This window comes from Bison bison, unplaced genomic scaffold (genome assembly GCF_000754665.1).
Source record: "Bison bison bison isolate TAMUID 2011002044 unplaced genomic scaffold, Bison_UMD1.0 scf7180017864180, whole genome shotgun sequence".
NCBI lineage: Eukaryota > Metazoa > Chordata > Mammalia > Artiodactyla > Bovidae > Bison > Bison bison.
The window spans coordinates 9,763,201-9,782,146 of NW_011494752.1; the positions used below are offsets into that span (position 1 = coordinate 9,763,201).

An 18,946-nucleotide genomic window follows, 5' to 3' on the forward strand; every position below is an offset into this window, starting at 1 on the left:
TTAAAATTAATAAATTTTCTTAAAAAAAAATTAAAAGACAAAAACAAAGTCTGTAAACTGGGAAATAAGTGACACAAAAGACAAGCCCTTCCTGACCCACATGTTGGATCTGGTGAGCCAGCTGGATTTAGGATTTACATAATTCCTTGTTTTAAAAGCTGCCTCCTTGGTCTGAGGCAGTGTTTAAGTCCTGCTGCTGAAGTGTGAGGGTCCATGTGTGTCTCATGATGCCTGATGGCCAGAGAGCGGCCGTCCATCCGGAAGTGACTTGGCTTCTGATCTATCCTGAGGGCCTGAGTCATTCTGATTAACTCTTCACTCCTGGCTTTGGTGGCACCAGATTTTTACCCTCCACCCTGGCTCAATAAATGAGGATGTTTGCACTTTAGATCAAAAGTTGTTCCTAAGTGGTGTTCAGTGAGCTGAAACAGAGGGCAGCATCTCAGTTTGTTAGGTGGTGGCATTGTCCCCCTTCCGGGTCCCCTTTGGCCTCTCAAATGCCTCTGAAGATAGTATAGATGGAGAAAAATGATGTTTTGTGTCATAAATGGTATAACAGTGCAGTGTAAAAAAATGTTTTCATGTTTCAGAAAAAGAAAGATCTACCAAGTGTTAAAGGCTTTTGGTGTAAAGTGAATTTATACAGGAAGGAAGTCAGGGAGGGAGGGAGAAAAGGGAAGGAGGAAGGAAACCCAACAAGAGGACGGGGGCAGTGGCCAGCGGGTGGAGCTGGACCAGCAGGGTTTGGTTTCACTTCAGCTTTCTTACCTGTCAGATGGGCATGACGCTGCTTACTTACGGGTGTGGGTGTCCTGGGAATTAAATGAGAAAATGCACAGTGACAGGCACCGTGTAGACACTCCACCAACCGTCCTCCCTTCTCACCCCTCAAGTCCGGAAACCCTCCGCTCTTGCTAATGCCTGGTTTCTCTGCAGCTGCCCCGCCTCCCAGGGTCTCCCAGCCCAGCATCAGGTTTGAAAGCTGAAACTGAGTGAACTGGATGGGTCGTGGCCACCCACTCCAGCTCTTCCTTCTGCTTTTTTCATGCGCAAGCCTCTTCAGAAGGCATAAAATCAAAGTGCCTTCATTTCCAGCACAGCCCCCAAGTCCCATCAGGTAGCTGCAGGGTCGTCACAGAGACTTTTGAGACAAGAGATCCAGATGATCTGCTTCTCGGGGGTCCAGCCTGAGCACAGACAGACCTTGCAGCCGGGCCTCTCAGACTTGTATGTCACACTAGTGCCTGTCTGAGAGCTTAAGGACACACTGCTTAAGGTGGCTCTCTGAGGGGAAGTCCCCGGGTCTTCCCTAGGAGATGGTGGTGATGATGGTGATGGAGACGGTGATGTGATGATGGTGGTGGTAGTGATGGTGATGATGACGGTGGTGGTGGTGATGGTGGTGATTCTTCTTTGGCCAAATAAGGCTGGGAGGTACTAGGATGTACAAAGCTAACCAAGTGGTTAATCTGAGAATACAGTGTCTGAGAACCTTTGACCTACCAGCAGGCCACCAGAAATTCCCCACTGTTTCTCACTCCAGAGTCTTTTTTTGTGCATTTCTGTGAATGGATTTGGGCAACACCAGGCCACCATTCCTGGCAGCAAAATTATTAATGAATGTACTCCCAGCAGACGTGGGTAGTATCTGGTCTCATCTTCCAGCAAACCCAGAGATGCACACATGCATCGCAGCATAGCCCTGTTTAGTCATGACTCAGCAGTCTGGTGATTAATGCCACTCTCCCCACAGAACATTGATATCACCAATTTCAGCAGCAGCTGGAGTGATGGCTTGGCCTTTTGTGCTCTCCTCCACACCTACCTGCCCGCCCACATCCCATACCAGGAGCTGAACAGCCAGGAGAAAGTAAGTCCTGCATCCCCACCCCGGTCACTCTCCAGAACACAGGGGGATTTCTCACACCGTTGATACATCCCAGGGAGTGTGGGGTTTGTGGACTTGAAGAGGAAACTGGGGTAAGATTCCAGCACAGATCACAACGGAGGGCAGCTCCCACCCTCAGTAATGTCCTCAACTTCCCTTGTTACCTAGGAAAATGCAGCAGAGACCAGTTGACTGTGTCTGCTGAGAACTTCCTATCACTCAGTTTTCAGAGGAGGCCTTCATGGTTTCAAGACCTTAGGCCAGCATTTTCAAAATCTTTTCCAAAGAACCAGAAATCCCTGGCTCAGATAAACTGGGGAAGCTATCTATCATAGCACACTTCCGGAGATTCTTGATGCCATAAATACTCTAGGAAGTCCTTCATTAGAGAAACCTGTGTGACTCATTTTAGGCCAGTGTACATCAGAGCCACAAAACCTTTTTAACGTTTAATATAATCACCCATAACAGGAGTTGGCAGACTTCCCCTGTTGGGGGTCAGTGGTAGGCTTTGTTGGTCTGTGGTCTTTGTCAAAGCTACTCAGCTCTCCCATCAAAGCACCCAAGTGGCCATAGATGTTTGTCAATAATAGGCTTGCTGTGTTCTAATAAAACTTTATTAGCAAAAACAGGCTGAGGGCTGAGTTTGGCCTGTGGGCTTTGATTTAGCAAACCCTGCCCAAGAACATCCTTAAAATCATATTCCACAGAGTTACTCCAGGAAACACTGTCCCTGGCCCTGGACTCATTTACTCAACAGATGTTTCTTGGTAGCTGTCATGCCCAGTAATAAAGGCAGCAGTGGTGGTGTAGACAGGTCCTTTGTCCTTGGGAGGTGGGTGGTCAGCAAACAAGTGAGTAAACTTGTAACAAGTAGCACTGTAAGTAAATAACTGTAAACTATGACTTCCCTGGTGGCTAAGACGGTAAAGCATCTGTCTACAATGCGGAAGACCTGGGTTCAATCCCTGGGTTGGGAAGATTCCCTGGAGAAGGAAATGGCAACCCACTCCAGTACCCTTGTCTAGAAAATCCCATGGATGGAGGAGCCTGGTGTCCATGGGGTTGCAAAGAGTCGGACACGACTGAGCGACTTCACTCACTCACTCATGGAAGACCATGAGAGAAGCATAGGGTGTGGGGTGAACACGGGGACCTAACTTTCACCAGGAAGGTTGTGGACGTCTCTGAGGTGGAATTCCAGTGAAGAGCCCACATGAGGGAACCAGTGATGCACAGAGCCGGGGGGCCTTCCAGAGCCAGGGAGCATGCCAAAGGCACACCCAGGGGAGCAGAGACCAGAGACATGGGGAGGCCGGTGGGCCATATGAGGAAGTCCATAGGACAGGGTGTGGGGGAGGGGTCCGGAGCATGGGAGCGTCTGTCCCCTTGGAGTCTGTGGTGTGCCACCCTCCCAGCACATGGATGCTTCACTAAAACCCATCCTTTGGGGTTTTACTGGCAGCTTCATTATACAGACATAACTAATTAAATCATTGGTCATTGGTGACTGGTTCAGCCTCCAGCCCCTCCCCGCTCCCTGCAGGTCAAGGGGTGGGACTGAATGTTATAACCTCTAATCCCACACTGTCTTTCCAGGGGTTTTCAAAAATTGAGTTATTAACATACACCCAGGTGTTGTTGGAAAGGGTTTGTTATGAGTAACAAAAGACACCTGTTTTGGAACTTCCCTGGCAGTCCAGTGGCTAGAACTCTGCACTCCCAATGCAGGGGACCCAGGCTCAATCCCTAGTCAGGGAACCAGATTCCACACGCCGCAATTCAGAGTTGGCATGCCTCCAGTAAAGACCCCACATGCTGCAACTGAGACCCAGCATAGCCAGATAAACAAACGAATAAAAACAAATATTATTACAAAAGATGCCTCCATGACTCCTACATCGAAAATTACAAAGGCTTTAGGAGCTCTGTGCAGGAACCAGGACAAAGACCAAAGGTGTATTTCTTATCATAAGTCAAACTTCACAGAGGCACCAAGAGAAGACAAGGAACAGGCCTTGAGGACTCCATCCTTGTTGCCAGGGCAGGGCAGAGTGGCCCAGCGAAGGTACCAGGTACCAGGAGGAGCAGCCACAAAGGAGACCAGCAGGGGCATGTGGGGTCCCAGGATCCACAAAGCCTTGGCACTGTCGACAAAAAAAAAATTCCATCAGTCGATCAAGGAAGAAAAAGAAAATTTTTATTCAAACCAAACTGAGGCTTATAACCTTCTGAGGAAGCCTCTGAGGAAGCTTCCAGAACTGTTCTGCCTGTTAGAGGTCTAAGCACAGTCGTACAAGGTTTAGAGATAAGAGTGCTGTGCATCAAGGGATGTGACCGGTTTACACATTCCAGGGCTGCTAGTACAGAGTGAGCAGCAGGTCATGGGTCATCAGGGCCCAGGGAAGGTCAAGAAGGAAGGTTGTCTCCTAGGGGAGTCTGCTGGTGCCGGCAGAGTGTCGCTCCTCATGGTTGAGCAGGTATTGAATGTTTCTGCCGACGGGAAGGTTGGTCGAAGCCTGCTACAGATAGGTCCTCAGGGTGTGAAGTGTTTGACTGCAGCCATGGCACTTTGTCCTCCCATCAATGGACGTGTTGGAAAAGAATGGAAAGTGTTTGCTTTCACCCTTCAGATCATCTCATTGCTTCCAGATGACGGAAACCGCATCATGTCCCCTGGAGGCCGGTGATCCCTGAGATTCACGGCCAGCTGCCCAGATCTGGAAATGCACAGAACAGCCGAGCATCACAGCTTGGTCTCTCTGTTGTCCTCGAGATACGGGAGCGCATGGTTCCAGCACGCAGGTTGCCTTTCTTCTCCCTGCTCCTGGATGTTGTCCTGGGGAGGAGGCAGGTCAGGCTGTGAGATGCTGCAGGTTCATGAGGGGTGAAGGACTTAGCTCCAGGTGCATCCCTTGATGCACAGCCCTCTGTCTCAATATCCTGTACGACTGCTTTGACCTCTTACAGGCAGAACAGTTCTGGGAGCTTCCTCAGAGGCTGTTCCCGGGTTATAATCCTCAACTTGGCTTGAATCCTCAACTTGGTGTGGAGTTTTCATTCCAGATCGTGCAGCGTCACAGCCTCCCCTGATGACCGCTGGCCTCCTGCTTCCTAACTGCCCCATGTGGACGTGCTCTGGCTTTGGCCCCTGCACTGGGAGACCTTGTGTTCATGTTTGGGGAAAGAAACTCGTATCTCAGAGTTACCAATGAGGGTTCTCAGAACAATGTGTCAACACAGGCAAATCAAACCGGCACAGTTTAAAGCTGAGCACGTGTGTGAGACTCAGCCTGGGGGGGCTCTTGCTGGAGGAGAGAGGGAGAAATAGGGAAGGCTTCCTGGAAGGGATGACTTTGAAGTTGAGTTTCAAAGGGAAGGAGCTAATTTGAATGAAACGATGCCTTTGACCTTCAGGATGAGTGAAGTTCAGCCCTCCTCAGTTGGAGCCTGGGTCTGGGGAGCTCTCAGTGCAGTATATTTCTTGGGTTTTTTGGTGAACAGCAGACATTGAAAAGGGCACCAAGAGAGGCCTGTAATGTTTATATACATGTTAAGTTACTTCAGTTATGTCCAACTCTGTGCAACCCTCTGGACTGTAGCCCGCCAGGCTCCTCTGTTTATGGGATTCTCCAGGCAAGGATACTGGAGTGTGTTGCCATGCCCTCCTCCAGGGTATCTTCCTGACCCAGAGATCGAACCCACGAATCTTGAATTTTTGGGCAGGTTCTTTTATCAGTAGTGCCACCTGTAAAAACCTATCAAAATCAGAATCTGAAAAGTCACTTTAGTACAAAGAGAATATCATGGATTATAAGCCATAGGAAGATAAGAAACCAGAAGTAGAGAAGGAGACACAGTTCTCCCAGCAAGAAAAGTCCCAGACAAGCGAACTGAAAACAGACTTGAAGAAAGGCAAGGTCCAGGTCTGGAGCACACCGAAATGTGGTGTGGTTCTGAGCTGTTGGTTGTTACAAAGAGGAAAACCCTTTGGAAAGAATGTGTTGAGTGGCACAGCATCGGGACTCTGGAACCTGGGGCGAGGAATGTGATCCCAGCTGCTGTGCCAATACCCCTTGTTGTTTTCAGCCTTCAGAGTCGTCCTGTTAAGAGGGTGCCGGACACTTCAGTGTGGTTGAGGAGAAGGAAGCCAAATGTATCAGCTTGAGCAGTTCAGAACATAACTAGGTGGAGGAAAGGCAAGGGAAAGTCCTACTCATCACACCAAGTGAAGTCGGGAACTGTCATTCGTAACCGATGGGACAAGAAATGATGGTTTGAGGATACTGGTTAAAGTCACAAACATAACTAATAAGGGAGCGAACGTGAGCTGTGTGACTAGAATGAAGGAAAGAGAGAGGTGCATGATTCCTGAGTCATTTAACTTAGGAGGAAGTTAGAAGGTCATGCCTCTATTTTAGAAATCAAGAAAGTGGTGGGACTTCCCTGGTGGTCCAGTGGCTAAGATTCCAAGCTCCAAAAGCAGGGGTCCCCAGGCTCAATCCCTGGTCAGGGAACTAGATCCTACCTGCTGTGACTAAAGATCCCAAGTGCTGCAACTAAGCCAAATAAATAAATATTTAGAAGGAAGGAAGAAACAGTGATGTCAGCAGGTACAGAGAAATGAAGGAAATCGCTGAAATTAAAGAGAGAAGCGAAAAATCATTCTCCCAAGGTCCAGGATTGAGGCAAGGAAGTCTTTCATGTGATTATATTTAACTATGTGTACATATTACTTTGATAATTTTTGATACAGCACCATGATTAAACAAATTGATATACAACAGAATGTGTATGTCCTAAATATTGACAAAGTAAAAAATAACTAACAAAAATGTATCTTTGATGGTCAGGAATCAATCAATAATGTTATTTTTTAGTGACAGTGGTAATCTGTTAATCTTCTTTTTTCCCCCTTAAACTGAGACCACTGTCTGCATACTTGACTTCAACACTAGTGTTTTATAAATAGTAGATAATCTATATGGGAGTGTCAGTTGGTGTTTATTGCTAACAAAAGCTATATATTCTTGGCTGATAATTTCATTCTGTTTGACTTTTAACCTAGAAAAGAAATCTCTTGTTGGCATTTGAAGCAGCTGAAAGTGTAGGCATCAAACCCAGCCTGGTGAGTGTCCCCCTTTGTATCCATGTGATACTTTAATCCCATGAGAAAGAACTTTATGCCGTCTACTAAATAATCTTCACAGCAATGAAGTCCATTACTCATGATTCCTGATATAAAAGTGTACAGTTGGTCTGACCACATGTGATTTAGAGTGTTTTCAGTGAAGATTTCGCTGTGCATAAATTTCAGTTCTAGACTGAATTATCATTAAAGCCCTGGAAATATGAATACGATGTAATTTTTAAAATATCAATACACAGCCAATCTCTGAAGAAGGAACGGGAAATAACTAGATGCCAGAAATTAAAAGAGGAGTGAAGACCAGAGTCCTGAGGCATGTGCTGGACTCTGGCCACCCCAGGGTGGGACTGGGGCGGTGGGAAAGGGCCTCCAATGTGTGTAGGCTGTGGTTTGTGCTCATGAAGGGGCAGGAGACCTGGCACTGAGCTCCTGTAACCAGAGCATTGGGCCTGAGACCCCTGGACAGAACCAAGGCTCCCCAAACGCTAATCTTCTTAGTGAAGGGGAGATAAAAATTGCTACCTGCCAGTCCAGGGAGGTGATAAGGAAGCTCAGTCTCTACCTTGGATTTCTTTGTGGCCAAAACCCACAAAATCTCTTGGAGGGAAGGAAGGAAAAGCTGGGCCAGATGAGGTTTTGAGTCCAAATTTATAAGATCTGCTGCAAGCAGTGACCAGTTTATAGTGTCTCTGCTGCCAGAAGCTCTGTGGCCTGGAGTACAGAGGCTACTGAAAATACACTCACAATTCAAAATTACAAAGCAGTCGGGAAAATGATCTACTTGACAATAGGACCTGCTGTACAGTACAGGGGACTGTACTTAGTATTCTGTGATAACCTATATGTGAAAAGACTTGAAAAAGAATGACTATATGTGCATGTGTAACTGAATCACTTTGCTGTACACTTGAAACTAACACAACATTGTAAATCAACTAGACTCCAATAAAATTTAAACAAAGAAAAGAAAATTATCTAGTCAGCAGGCACCACGAACAATAGGACCATCTACCAGAATTTGAGATAATAAAACAATAAGAAAGAGACCTCAAAAGACTATGTTTAAACATGTTGGAGATCAGAGAAGGAATAAAAATCATAAGGAAGGAACATGGTTTTATTTTTTTTTTTAAGATTCTGAAAAAAGCCAAGTAGAAATTTAAAATTTGAAAGTAAAAACCACAGCTGGATTGAAACCTGATTGGATACAGCAGAAAAGAGAACTGCTGAACCAGAAAATACATCACAGGAAATTACCCAGGACATATAACAGAGATTTTAAGATGAAAATGTGATAGGGGTTTTATTAATAGGTTTTCAACTTTAAGAAATGGAAAACCCAACTAACGGTTGCTTCAACCATAAAGATTTTTTTTTGTAGTTTCAGGAATGGTTCACTGCTTAATGTAATCAAGGCCCACAGAGTGTCTTTACTTTCTTGGTTCTTTGTCCTCTTATTTGTCTCTCTATAGCTGAACATGGCTGCCAAGCTCCAGACATCACTCCCATCTGTAGGGCCAAAAGTGGGGAGGAAGGGGTACAGTGAGTGCCTGACATCCCCCTCTTTGATAAGGAAACAAAAAGGCTTCCGAGAGGCCCTCCAGCTCTGTGGCAGTTCTCTGTTGCGTGGCCACCCCAGCTGCAAAGGGATTTGAGAGGGCAAACATACAACGTTTCTCATCCTCTTTAGTGGGACGCCTGCAAAGGAAACAGAGGTTGGGACCAACTGATAGTGTCTGTCACAGAGCTTAAGAGGCATGGAAGATAAAATCAGACCGTGTCCAACTCCCATGGCCAGTGGGAATTCCAGAAGTAGAGGAAAGAAAACATGGAGAGAGAATATTTGAAAAAGTGGCGCCTGAAATTTTTCCACAATGACGAAAGACCACAGATTCTTAATGGAATCTCAAACAGGATAAATAATACAAAACATCCATCCAGACACATTGTAACGTAATTGCAGAAAAAGCAAAGTGATCATCTACAAATAATTTGCACTAACCAATAATAAAAGAAACCTAGTAGAAAACTTGGAGAAGTCAATGGCACCCCACTCCAGTACTCTTGCCTGGAAAATCCCACGGACAGAGGAGCCTGGTAGGCTGCAGTCCATGGGGTCGCTAAGAGTCAGACACAACTGAGCGACTTCACTTTCACTTTTCACTTTCATGCATTGGAGAAGGAAATGGCAACCCACTCCAGTGTTCTTGCCTGGAGAATCCCAGGGACTGGGGAGCCTGGTGGGCTGCTGTCTATGGGGTCGCACAGAGTCGGACACGACTGAAGCAACTCAGCAGCAGCAGCAGTAGAAAACTATCAAAGTCTGGAATAGGCAACTCACAAAGGGCCAATAAACGTTTAAAAACATGTTCAGTGATTAGGAAAATCTCAGCTGCAGTACAGTGAGAGATATACTTGTGTAACCCTCAGAGGGTGAAATGAAAAGGGAAAAAGACCAGGGGCTTCCCTGGTGGCTCATCGGTAAAGAATCCACCTGCCAATGCAGGAGACATGGGCTTGATTCCTAGGCCAGGAAGATTCCAGTACTGTGGGACAGCTAAGTCCATGCACCACAGTAACCTCAGCTACTGAGGCCCGCACTCCCTAGAGCCCATACTCCAGAGCAAGAGAGGCCGCTACAATGAGAAGCCTGCTTATGGCAACGAAAAGGAGCGCTTACTCACCACTAGAGAAGAGCCGCATGACAACGAAGACCCAGCACAGCCCAAAATAAAAAATAAATAAAATTTTGGGGGAAAAAAGGAAAAAGACAACTATCGTAGGAATTTTAATACTATAGTTATAACAGTGTTATCCTAACATGTTTGACAGAATGGACAGTTTTTAAAATATATACATAAGTATATTTCTTCAAATAGTAAATGTAACTATTTCTCCAAAACGCACAGAGAAAGAACTAGAACTTTAGCCATTAAAGAAGTGCAATTCATTGTTTTAAATATAGTCACACACACACATAAACAAAAAAATACGAGTCCGCCCAAATTCCACTGAACCTTTGAGAAACAGATGTCCCTATTGTGCAAACTCGAGTCTAGAGAATTTAAAAAGAAGTGGGGGGACTTAATGTCTGGCGAGGATGGAGTAGCAGGAACCTGATTTATCTTCTGAAACACTAAACAGCCAGGGAGTTGTCGTTGTTCAGTCCCTAAGTTATGTCGGACTCTTTTAAACCCCATGGACTGCAGCACATCAGGCCCCTTTACCCTCCACAGTCTCTGAGAGCTTGCTCAGATTCATGTCCACTGAGTCAGTGATCCCTTGCAACCGTCTCATCCTGTCATCCCCTTCTTTTGCCCTCAATCTTTCCTAGCATCAGGGTCTTTTCCAATGACTCAGCCCTTTGCATCAGGTGGCCAAAGTATTGGAGCTTCAACTTCAGCTTTAGTCCTTCCAATGAATATTCAGGGTTGATTTCCTTTTGGATTGACTGGTTTAATCTCTTTGCTGTTCAGGGGACTCTCAAGAGTCTTCTCCAGCAGCACAAATCGAAAGCAGCTAACAAGTAACCACAGATCATTTGCTTAAGGAAAGATATTGAATATAATGAGAACTTGTTGGAAGATGATATTCTACACAGAATATGGTTTTCTTTGTATGCTTGCGTGCTAAGTCACTTCAGTCGTGTCTGACTCTTTGTGACCTTGTAGACTGTACCCCGCCAAGCTCCTGTGTCCATGGGATTTCCCAGGCAAGAATACCGGACTGGGTTGCCATGCCCTTTTCCAGAGGATCTTCCCAACCCAGGGATCGAACCCCCGTCTCCTGTGTCACCTACAAGGGCAGGCAGGTTCTTTACCACTAGAGCCACCTGGGAAATGTTACTGTTAATATTTGCTTTTTTAAATTAATGTTTTTTCCTATTTTTTTGTCTCATGTACTACTGAAGTTAGTGAATGCTGGGAAGCAAATGAGATCATCATGTTGAGCTAATCATCAGAGCCAGAGATTTTATTTGTACAGAAGTCTCTGAGGAGCTACTGACGAACATCATCGTGGATCTCACAAACATTTAGGAATGTTTGTGAGCAGTTTAACCAGTTCATGCCATCAAGAAAATAGAAGTTTCCTACATTATTAAGTTTACTTTTGTATCATGAGATGCAGTGAAAAATAATATATTTAATTACATGTGACATTTTAAAATTGCAACTAATCAGAATTGGCAGCAGTAACAATCCCAAGTCTTTGGTCAAGTTCTATTATTAGATTAGTCAGGAAAAAAATTCCCTTATATGTTTATATTCTAGCAAATATAGGCTTTTACATTTAGAGGATTAACAAGGATAAGAGTTTTTCCAAGTGAAAACACCACAGTGTTCCCCCGAGTTGAGAATGCATTTCTTCCCCGCCACGTTGGGAATGCATTTCTTCCCTGCCACAGTGTGAGACAGAAATTTCACCCACTGCATCAATCACAGGAAGGGTGGAGAGAGAAGAGGCGTGGCCTTGTTGCCGCTGCTGTCAGAGCAGCCAGAACGGGTGCCCTCCAAGGGTGGATGTGTTTGCACTGGTGAGGCAGACATGCCCATACCAGGCCGTGTGGTCTGTGAGGGTGTCACTTGCTTGCTGAGCCTGTGTGTCCCCCAGAATGGTCACTCCTCACACAGACTAAGGTCTTCAGGTCACCTAGGAAGGTAGGTCTTCACAGCTCAGGGTTTTATAGGGAGGTTAGAATGATTCCTTAGGTGAGGCTGAGCCTGCGCTGTCGCATAAACTTTATAGAGGCTACTCTGTACCAGGCACTTTCTGTGAGTTGAGTCATGGTCCCTCTCAGAAGTCCTATGACATAGATGCTCCTTACATGAGGAACACTGCAATTTCGTGGAAGGGCACATAGCTTGTGAGTAGCCAAGACAAGGGTCAAGGAGGCTATCTGACTCCAGAGCCCACATCTCACCCCTCCATGACCCTGCATCTGAGCAGCCATGCCAACCTGGGCTCTTAAAGCACAATTTACTCATAGTCTATCAAGCGCATATGTGTTATATTGTAATTTATCTGATTATAGGGCTTATCTCTGGGCCTCTCTGGTGGCTCAGACAGTGAAGAATCCACCTGCAACATGGGAGACCTGAGTTTGATCCCTGGGTTGGGCAGATCCCCTGGAGAAGGGCATGAGAACCCACTCCATTGTTCTTGCCTAGACTCCTGAGGGAAAGAAGCCCTATCTTTTTTTTTTTTTTTCAATTACTTTTATTGCAATGAAATACACATAACATGGCTTCCCTGGTGGTAAAGAATCTGCCTGCCAATGCAGGAGACATAAGAAATGAGGGTTCAATCCCACTGTGGGAAGATCTCCTGGAGGAGGGCATGACGACCCACTCCAATATTCTTGCCTGGGAAATTCCAGGACAGAGGAGCCTAGCAGGGTGCAGTCTATAGGGTCAAAAAGAGTCGGACACACTTAGCGACTAAACAACAACAACTATGAATAAATTTTATTGATTGATGGCTGTCCAGCCAGCCTTGCATTCCTGAGATGAACCCACTTGATCATGATTCAATTTGCTAATATTTATTAAGGATCATTGTGTTTACATTTTAGTGAGAAATTGGTATTCTTGTAATGTTTTTGTCCTGCTTTTGGTATCGAGGTAGTTCTAGCTTCACAGAATGAATGAGGAAGTGTCCCCCCCTCTTCTGTTTCCTGGAAGAGATTGCATAGAACTGGTATTATTTCTTCCTGGACTGTTTGATAGAATTAACCAGTGAAACCATCTGGGTCGGGTGTTTTCTTTTTTTGGAAGGTTTTTAGCTACTGAATCAAGTGTCTCACACTATCGGATTTTTATTGATCCAACATACCCTGTCTTCTCCTGAAAGGTGTTAACTGATTTCTTCAAACATGTTCAAACGTGATGTTGACAATGCACTAAAATAGTTTAAAATTTAATTATTGTCGGGTTCAAGCATGTAGGACAGTCTGAGTAAAACTGTGAATATTGATCAGACTTCAGAATCCTCTCTGAGCAGGAAGACGTGTCCTTGTCCCCAGAGGAGGTTTGCCATCCCTCCAGCCTCTCAGGCCATCCCTGTCTTCTCAGAGCTCATCTGCCTCCCGAGAGCACAATTCCTTATCGCTTCTGTCTGTGTCATCATGTTAGCAACCCTCGTGTTATAAGAACTTCGGCTGTTTGTGCATCTGTCTGTGCACACAGAAGGAGGCTTTTCCTCCTTGTCTTCTGTGAATGCATTGTTTCTCTTTTCACATAGCTGTAGGTTCCTGTGTGGGGTGTTCCACGTACTCCTTTTTCACCCTTCCCTCAGACCGATGATACGCTGATTTCTCAGCCTCACCAGGGAGAAAAATCAGTTAAATATATTTAGATGCTGAAACAGAAGCTAAGTGGCTGGTTCCAGGCCTCAGCCAGTTCTGTCCCTGCCCAGGAACAGATGTTCTGAGCTCAGCCTGCTTTTCCACTGTGTCTCTGCTTCCATCTTCATGCCAGGACCTTCCCTACTATTCTCTCATGACCACAGAAGAATCCGCAGTCAGCCCCAAGATGAATTGTTGAGTAGTGTGGTGACACAAATTTCAGGAAAGCCTGGCTGAGCAGTGGATGGAGCACCATCCTGCCGCCGTCAGTCCCCGGCCTCTGCCTGTGCTTGCTTATGGTCAATGAAATGAGGGAAAATAAAACGTGACTAGTGACCCTTTTGCCACTAGTGACCCTCTGGTCAAATAGCTTTTAGCTGGTGTAGGGCTTTTGTGGCACAAGTAGCAGAAACAGTACTGCACAGATGCTCACTGCAAAGAAGTGACCACAGTCACACCCTGTGCTATTTGGATGGGACAGCTGTTCTCCTGGACAGTGTATGTCCGCTAAATGACGTAGCACAGCTGTGTGGGAAATTGAGTATGAAAAATGTTCAGTGACCAAGCACAGGGTACGCAGTGACAGTGTGGGAGGACATGGGTGTGTATTCAAATGTAGCTGGGAGAAGTGGGAATCCTTTCGCAACAATGGAATCATAGTGACTCTTTTTGAAACTTTTGTTTTATTGATTGAAGTAGAGCCAATTTAGAATGTCCTTTTAGTTTCTCCTGTATAACAGAGTGATTCAGTTACACGCACACACATTCTTTTCCATGTTCTTTCCCATTTTTGTTTATCCCAGGATACTGAATATAGTTCCCTGTGCTGCACAGCAGGACCTTGTTGTTTATCCATCCTGTATGTAACGGTTTACATCTGCTAATCCCAAACTCCCAGTCCTCTCTCCCCAACCCCTTGGCAACCACAAGTCTTCTCTATGTCTGTGAGTCTGTTTCATAGATAAATTCAGTTGTGTCATTTTTTAGATTCCACATATAAGTGATATCATATGCTATTTGCCTTTCTCTGTCTGATTTAGTGTAATAATCTCTAGTTGCATCCATGTTGCTACAAATGGCATTATTTCATTCTTTTTAATGGCTGAGTAATACTCCATTGTATATATGTAACACATCTTCTTTATCCATTGCTCTGTCGATGGACATTGAAGTTGTTTCCTTATCTTGGCTACTGTGATTAGTGCTGCCTAGACCATTGGGGTGATGTATATTTTTGAGTTAGAGTTTTATCCAGATATGTGCCCAGGAGTGGGATTGCTGGATCATGTGACAACTCTTAGTTTTTGTTCAGAACTTTTCTTTTTTCAGAACTTTATTTTAATGCTCATTGTTAAAATATGAGAGGGGCAGCAGATCATGTCTAATGTTCCTAAAAGCATAGCATCTCCTGAATAAGCGGGAAGGAAAAGCTTTTCTTTTCCCCACTGAGCACCTTTAGCACTGGCTGGGTGTTGCCTGCACCTGCTGGCCACAAGGGAAGGTCCGGCGGCACCCAGTGACCTCTGCCCTCTCCCACAGGAGCTCAGTGAGTTGCTGCACACAGACCGGCCTGACTGGCAGAGCGTGATGCAGTATGTGGCCCAGATCTACAAGTACTTCGAGACGTAGGTCCTGCGTGTCCCACACCCACTGTGCGCCCTGGACGCACCTGGTCTGTGCTGTCAGCCGCCCACTGTCTGGATTTCCAAGGCAGGTTCCACGCGAGTCCAACACACAAACAAGAAACAGCGGGGTCCACCGCACCTACCCTGAACCCTGGCACATATGGACTGTAAGTTGGGGGTCGTGCTCCCAGGGGCCCCCTTCTCCTGTGGGAGCCCTGCCATGTGTTCACTGGAGCTGCCCTGAGTCTCACGACAAACATCTAAACCCATCATCTTTCTACTAAGAATCCTGGCTTCTGCCTTCTAAAAATTCTGCACTTGCCAGTCCAGCCCCTCCAGAAACACCGAGCAGGACACAAAAGGACAAAGTCAGCTCTCAAGCAGCTCTGAGTCACGTGAGCCCTGCCTTTTGGGGACAGACTTGGTTCCCAGAGAGGATTTCACCACCGTTAGGTCTCCTGTCCCTTCATTCTCTGGGTGGGAGACCAAATGTTTGAGATGAAAGGAGCCCCTGGGTGTGTGCTCGGTGCCCCTGGGAGGGACAGGAGGGGGTGTGTCTGGGGCGTGGTCACACCAGGACTGGTGCTTGGCAGTGGACAGAAAGCCTCTGTGACCTCACCGGCTCCTTGCGTCCTGCACATGTTCATGCCCGTCCACACCCACATGCTTGCACACGCAAAACTTGACAAGAGTCCCTCAGACAGAAGGGACAGGCCTGTGTTGGCCAAGGTCCTCCTGCTTTTGCACAAGCAGGCTGAAGATGTGTCTTTTGGGTGTGCTGGGCAGACAGCATCTCAGCTCTGGCTTTGGCTTAGTCCTTCCCCAGGCCTCTTAAATTTGCATGGACAGGAGGCCCGAGCAAGGCAGGGAGGGCTCGGGTACGACTGGATGAAGGGCATCGGCTTTCCCAGCACGTGCAGTCACCCCATGTGGCTGCAGAGCACCCCCACCCCAGAGCAGTCCCTCCCCTGGGTCGTGCAGGCATGGGTGCAGGTCATCACCTGGGCAAATACATGCACATTTCATGGCAAATGAGGCCCCCCTGGCCCAGGGGGCTCCCACAGCTGCTGGCATCAGTGCCCTCTGACCCAGGTCCATTGACACTCCCTGAGCCCAGGGCTGCCCACCCTGCCCAGTACACCCTATGAGCCCGGGGGGGCAGGCGGGCCCTTCTGCACACCCAGGCCCTGTTGATCCCTGTCCTGGGAGGTGTGAGCTCAGCCCCCCTGCCCAGTTGCCTTGGAGGAGACACTGGCCCCGCCAGGGTCCATCCGTCCCCCTCAGGCTGCAGAGGTGACCCACTGGGGTTCTTGTCTGGGGGCTCCCCGACAGCATACACCCCCTCACCTGCCCCGGCCTGGGGTCAGAATGTCAGGAAGGGACACCAGCGTCATGTTGTGTGTATTTTCAAAGTCCCCGAGAAGCGCTGGAAGGGGAGTCTGGTGACAGTAACCATGTGGGGTGTCTTCATGTGGAAGGTGGAGCCACCTTCCTGGACAGTCTGCTGGAAGTTACCCGGTGTCTCCTCCCAAGTGTCTGCCTCCTCCTCGCCCCCTGCTCCTGCCTTGCTCACCCCACAAGGGGGTGTCACACCCAAGAGGGCTTCGTTGGTGGCTGTGTTTACTCTGGGTTCGCTGCAGGCTCTGCGGGAGGGGTTGCCGATGCCTGGTGCTGCTCCTGGTGCCCTGTGGTTCCTGAGAGGGTCTAGGATCGGCTCCTGCGGCAGTCTCTCGGTGGGGGGCTCACTTCAGGTTAAAAAGAAGAGAGGGGGCCATGTGCAGTTTATTTTTATAACTCGGAGAGGTTGCCCAATTCCCCTTGCTGCCCAGCAGGCAGGCTAGAGCACAGCATGCCTGTGTCCTGCCCGAGGGACCAGGTGGTGTAGGGCAGTCTGGCCCTGGGCATCCTGGTGTGGGGTCAGGTCTTCCAGTACTGAAGAGGCAGGGGGTCACCTCGGTCTGATTTTAATTGAGGAGCTCAGAGCACAAGTTGAGTGTGGAATGTTTTTAAAGTTGAGAACACATGGTGTTTACCATAAGCGCACCCCACCCTCCCCAGTTCCCTGTCCTGAGGTTTTCACAGGCCACTGTATCTATGTTTCTTCCCATCTTCCTCCACCCAGCACTTCGTCATTTAAAATATTTGGTGGTTCTGCAGATCCTTTTTCCCAAAAAAATGCATTATTTTTATACGCAAGATAGACACAAAATGCAAGATCCCCAAGAGGGGCGGAGTTGTTTTAAGACACAAAGAGAAGCCCTTGGCTCTTTGTGTGCTGAGTTGTTTCCTGGCTGATGGTGGTGCCACAGCCCCTGCCCACTGGGCTGGCCATCTAGGAACCCACACCTCTCCTGGCCCATCCCTCCTCACCTCAGAAACGACGGTGGTCTTTGGTTTTCGCTCTTCACTCAGCTGTTGTATAGCTTTTATTGAGACCACCCAAGGACCCCAGGGGACCCACACCTGGTGTCACGGTATCCGTGGGTCTCAGCCCCAGAATGGTGGGCTGCTTTCCCAGCCCCCTGCTGTCCCCACCAAGGAACAGGCCCCTCTCTGTGCCCTGCCTGGGATGGAGGACTCGATCATCAGATACGAGCTCCTTTGCACATCCAGCCCCAGTCCTCCCCAGCCCAGAGCCTGAGGGCCATTTGAGAGGAAGTGAGAGTGGCATGCAGCAATGGACAGGACTCAGAAGCCCTTTTATAAAGGATATTTAATATCGTGGCCCCAGCTTCGTGGCAGGGTTCACTTTTCTGGCCAGGTTAAAGTTTGGCTGGGCCTACGCTGCCCTGAGCAGCTCTCTGACTGTAACCACACGAGCTGAGTGCAGTGGATGAATGCGGCCTCGTTTCTGCCAGGAGTGCAGAGTGCCAAGCGTGGTCCAGACATGACAGATGCGTGTGCAAATGTGGACACGACCAAGTATGACATATGACTCTGTAATATTTCTAATAAATATATTTTGTTTCTGTCTGATTGTGAATTTGTCCCAGCGACATTTATTGTTACTGTTTTCTCAAAATGCCAGACTTCCATTCAGTCCATTCCAAACTGGCACCTCCAGGCCCCTGTTCCTTGCTGGGCGTGGTCTCCACCGCAGCTGCCATGGGTCACCGGAGAGGTCTGGGCCCTGACGCCCCTCAGCCTCCTTCACTGCATGGCCCCCTTGTGGAGCCCGCCCTCCAAGGCTACACAGGATGCTGTAGGCTGCATGGACAGGCCCGCCAGGGATGGGGAGCAAGCAGGAGGGGGTCATACCAAGATCGTGGGGGCAGGGTGAACATGAACTTGAATGGACATGGGCTGCTGCAGTGTTCTGACACCAGGATGCCATGTGAGCGATTCGTCAGGTGGTTTGTGGTCTTCAGGCACTTCTCGGAGGCCACTGTTCACAGATGTCTGGGGACCAGCCCAGCCCACAGGAGAGGAGAGAGGACACAGGAGGAGCCTCATGACTTCCTCCTCCTTCTAGGGAAGCCCCTGCCTCACTTCCCACCCTGACAGGTTCTGGCCTTTCCCTCCTGGGGGCCTCTGATGCAAGTGGAACAGACCCTGAGCCAGGATGGCAGCCACCACCCGCTTCCTCTGGACAGTCAGGTGCCAGGCAACTGTACCCAGAAGACACCAGGGTCCTCGTGTGATAACCTGCCATTGTCCTAGCTGCTCAACCTGTGTACATGTGTGTGCGTGCACACATGGGCACATGGACATTTGGTGGATGGCCAGTGTCGCAGCCAAGGCCAATTGACCCCCTTCCATGGTTTGGGGTCCAGCAGGGAGGTTCCTGATCTATGGGCCTGGACCCCTCTGTGAATGAAGTTCGGTCCAGGCATACTGAGTTCCGTCTGAGGCATGAGCTGCCCAGCGAGGCCTGACCCACAGCCCATGCCCCAGTGGTACTTTGCGTCTGTGGTCAGTGGCTCTGTGCTGCGTTGAAGGCC

At 47.9% G+C, this 18,946-nt stretch overlaps 1 protein-coding gene across 6 annotated transcripts in view; it reads left to right on the forward strand.

Annotated features, from left to right (window-relative positions):
• Positions 1-17,988, forward strand: part of SPECC1 (sperm antigen with calponin homology and coiled-coil domains 1) — a 208,012-nt gene extending 190,024 nt beyond the window's left edge. For 5 of the 6 annotated variants that reach the window (XM_010842935.1, XM_010842936.1, XM_010842938.1 and 2 more), the window contains 3 exons: positions 1,754-1,870; positions 6,957-7,016; positions 14,920-17,988. In XM_010842935.1, the coding sequence (XP_010841237.1) occupies positions 1,754-1,870; positions 6,957-7,016; positions 14,920-15,009 (267 nt within the window). In that variant the 3' untranslated portion in view covers positions 15,010-17,988. The remainder of the gene's footprint in view (positions 1-1,753; positions 1,871-6,956; positions 7,017-14,919) is intronic. The other variant, XM_010842939.1, reaches the window with a different exon arrangement.
• Positions 17,989-18,946: the final 958 nt, after the last annotated feature.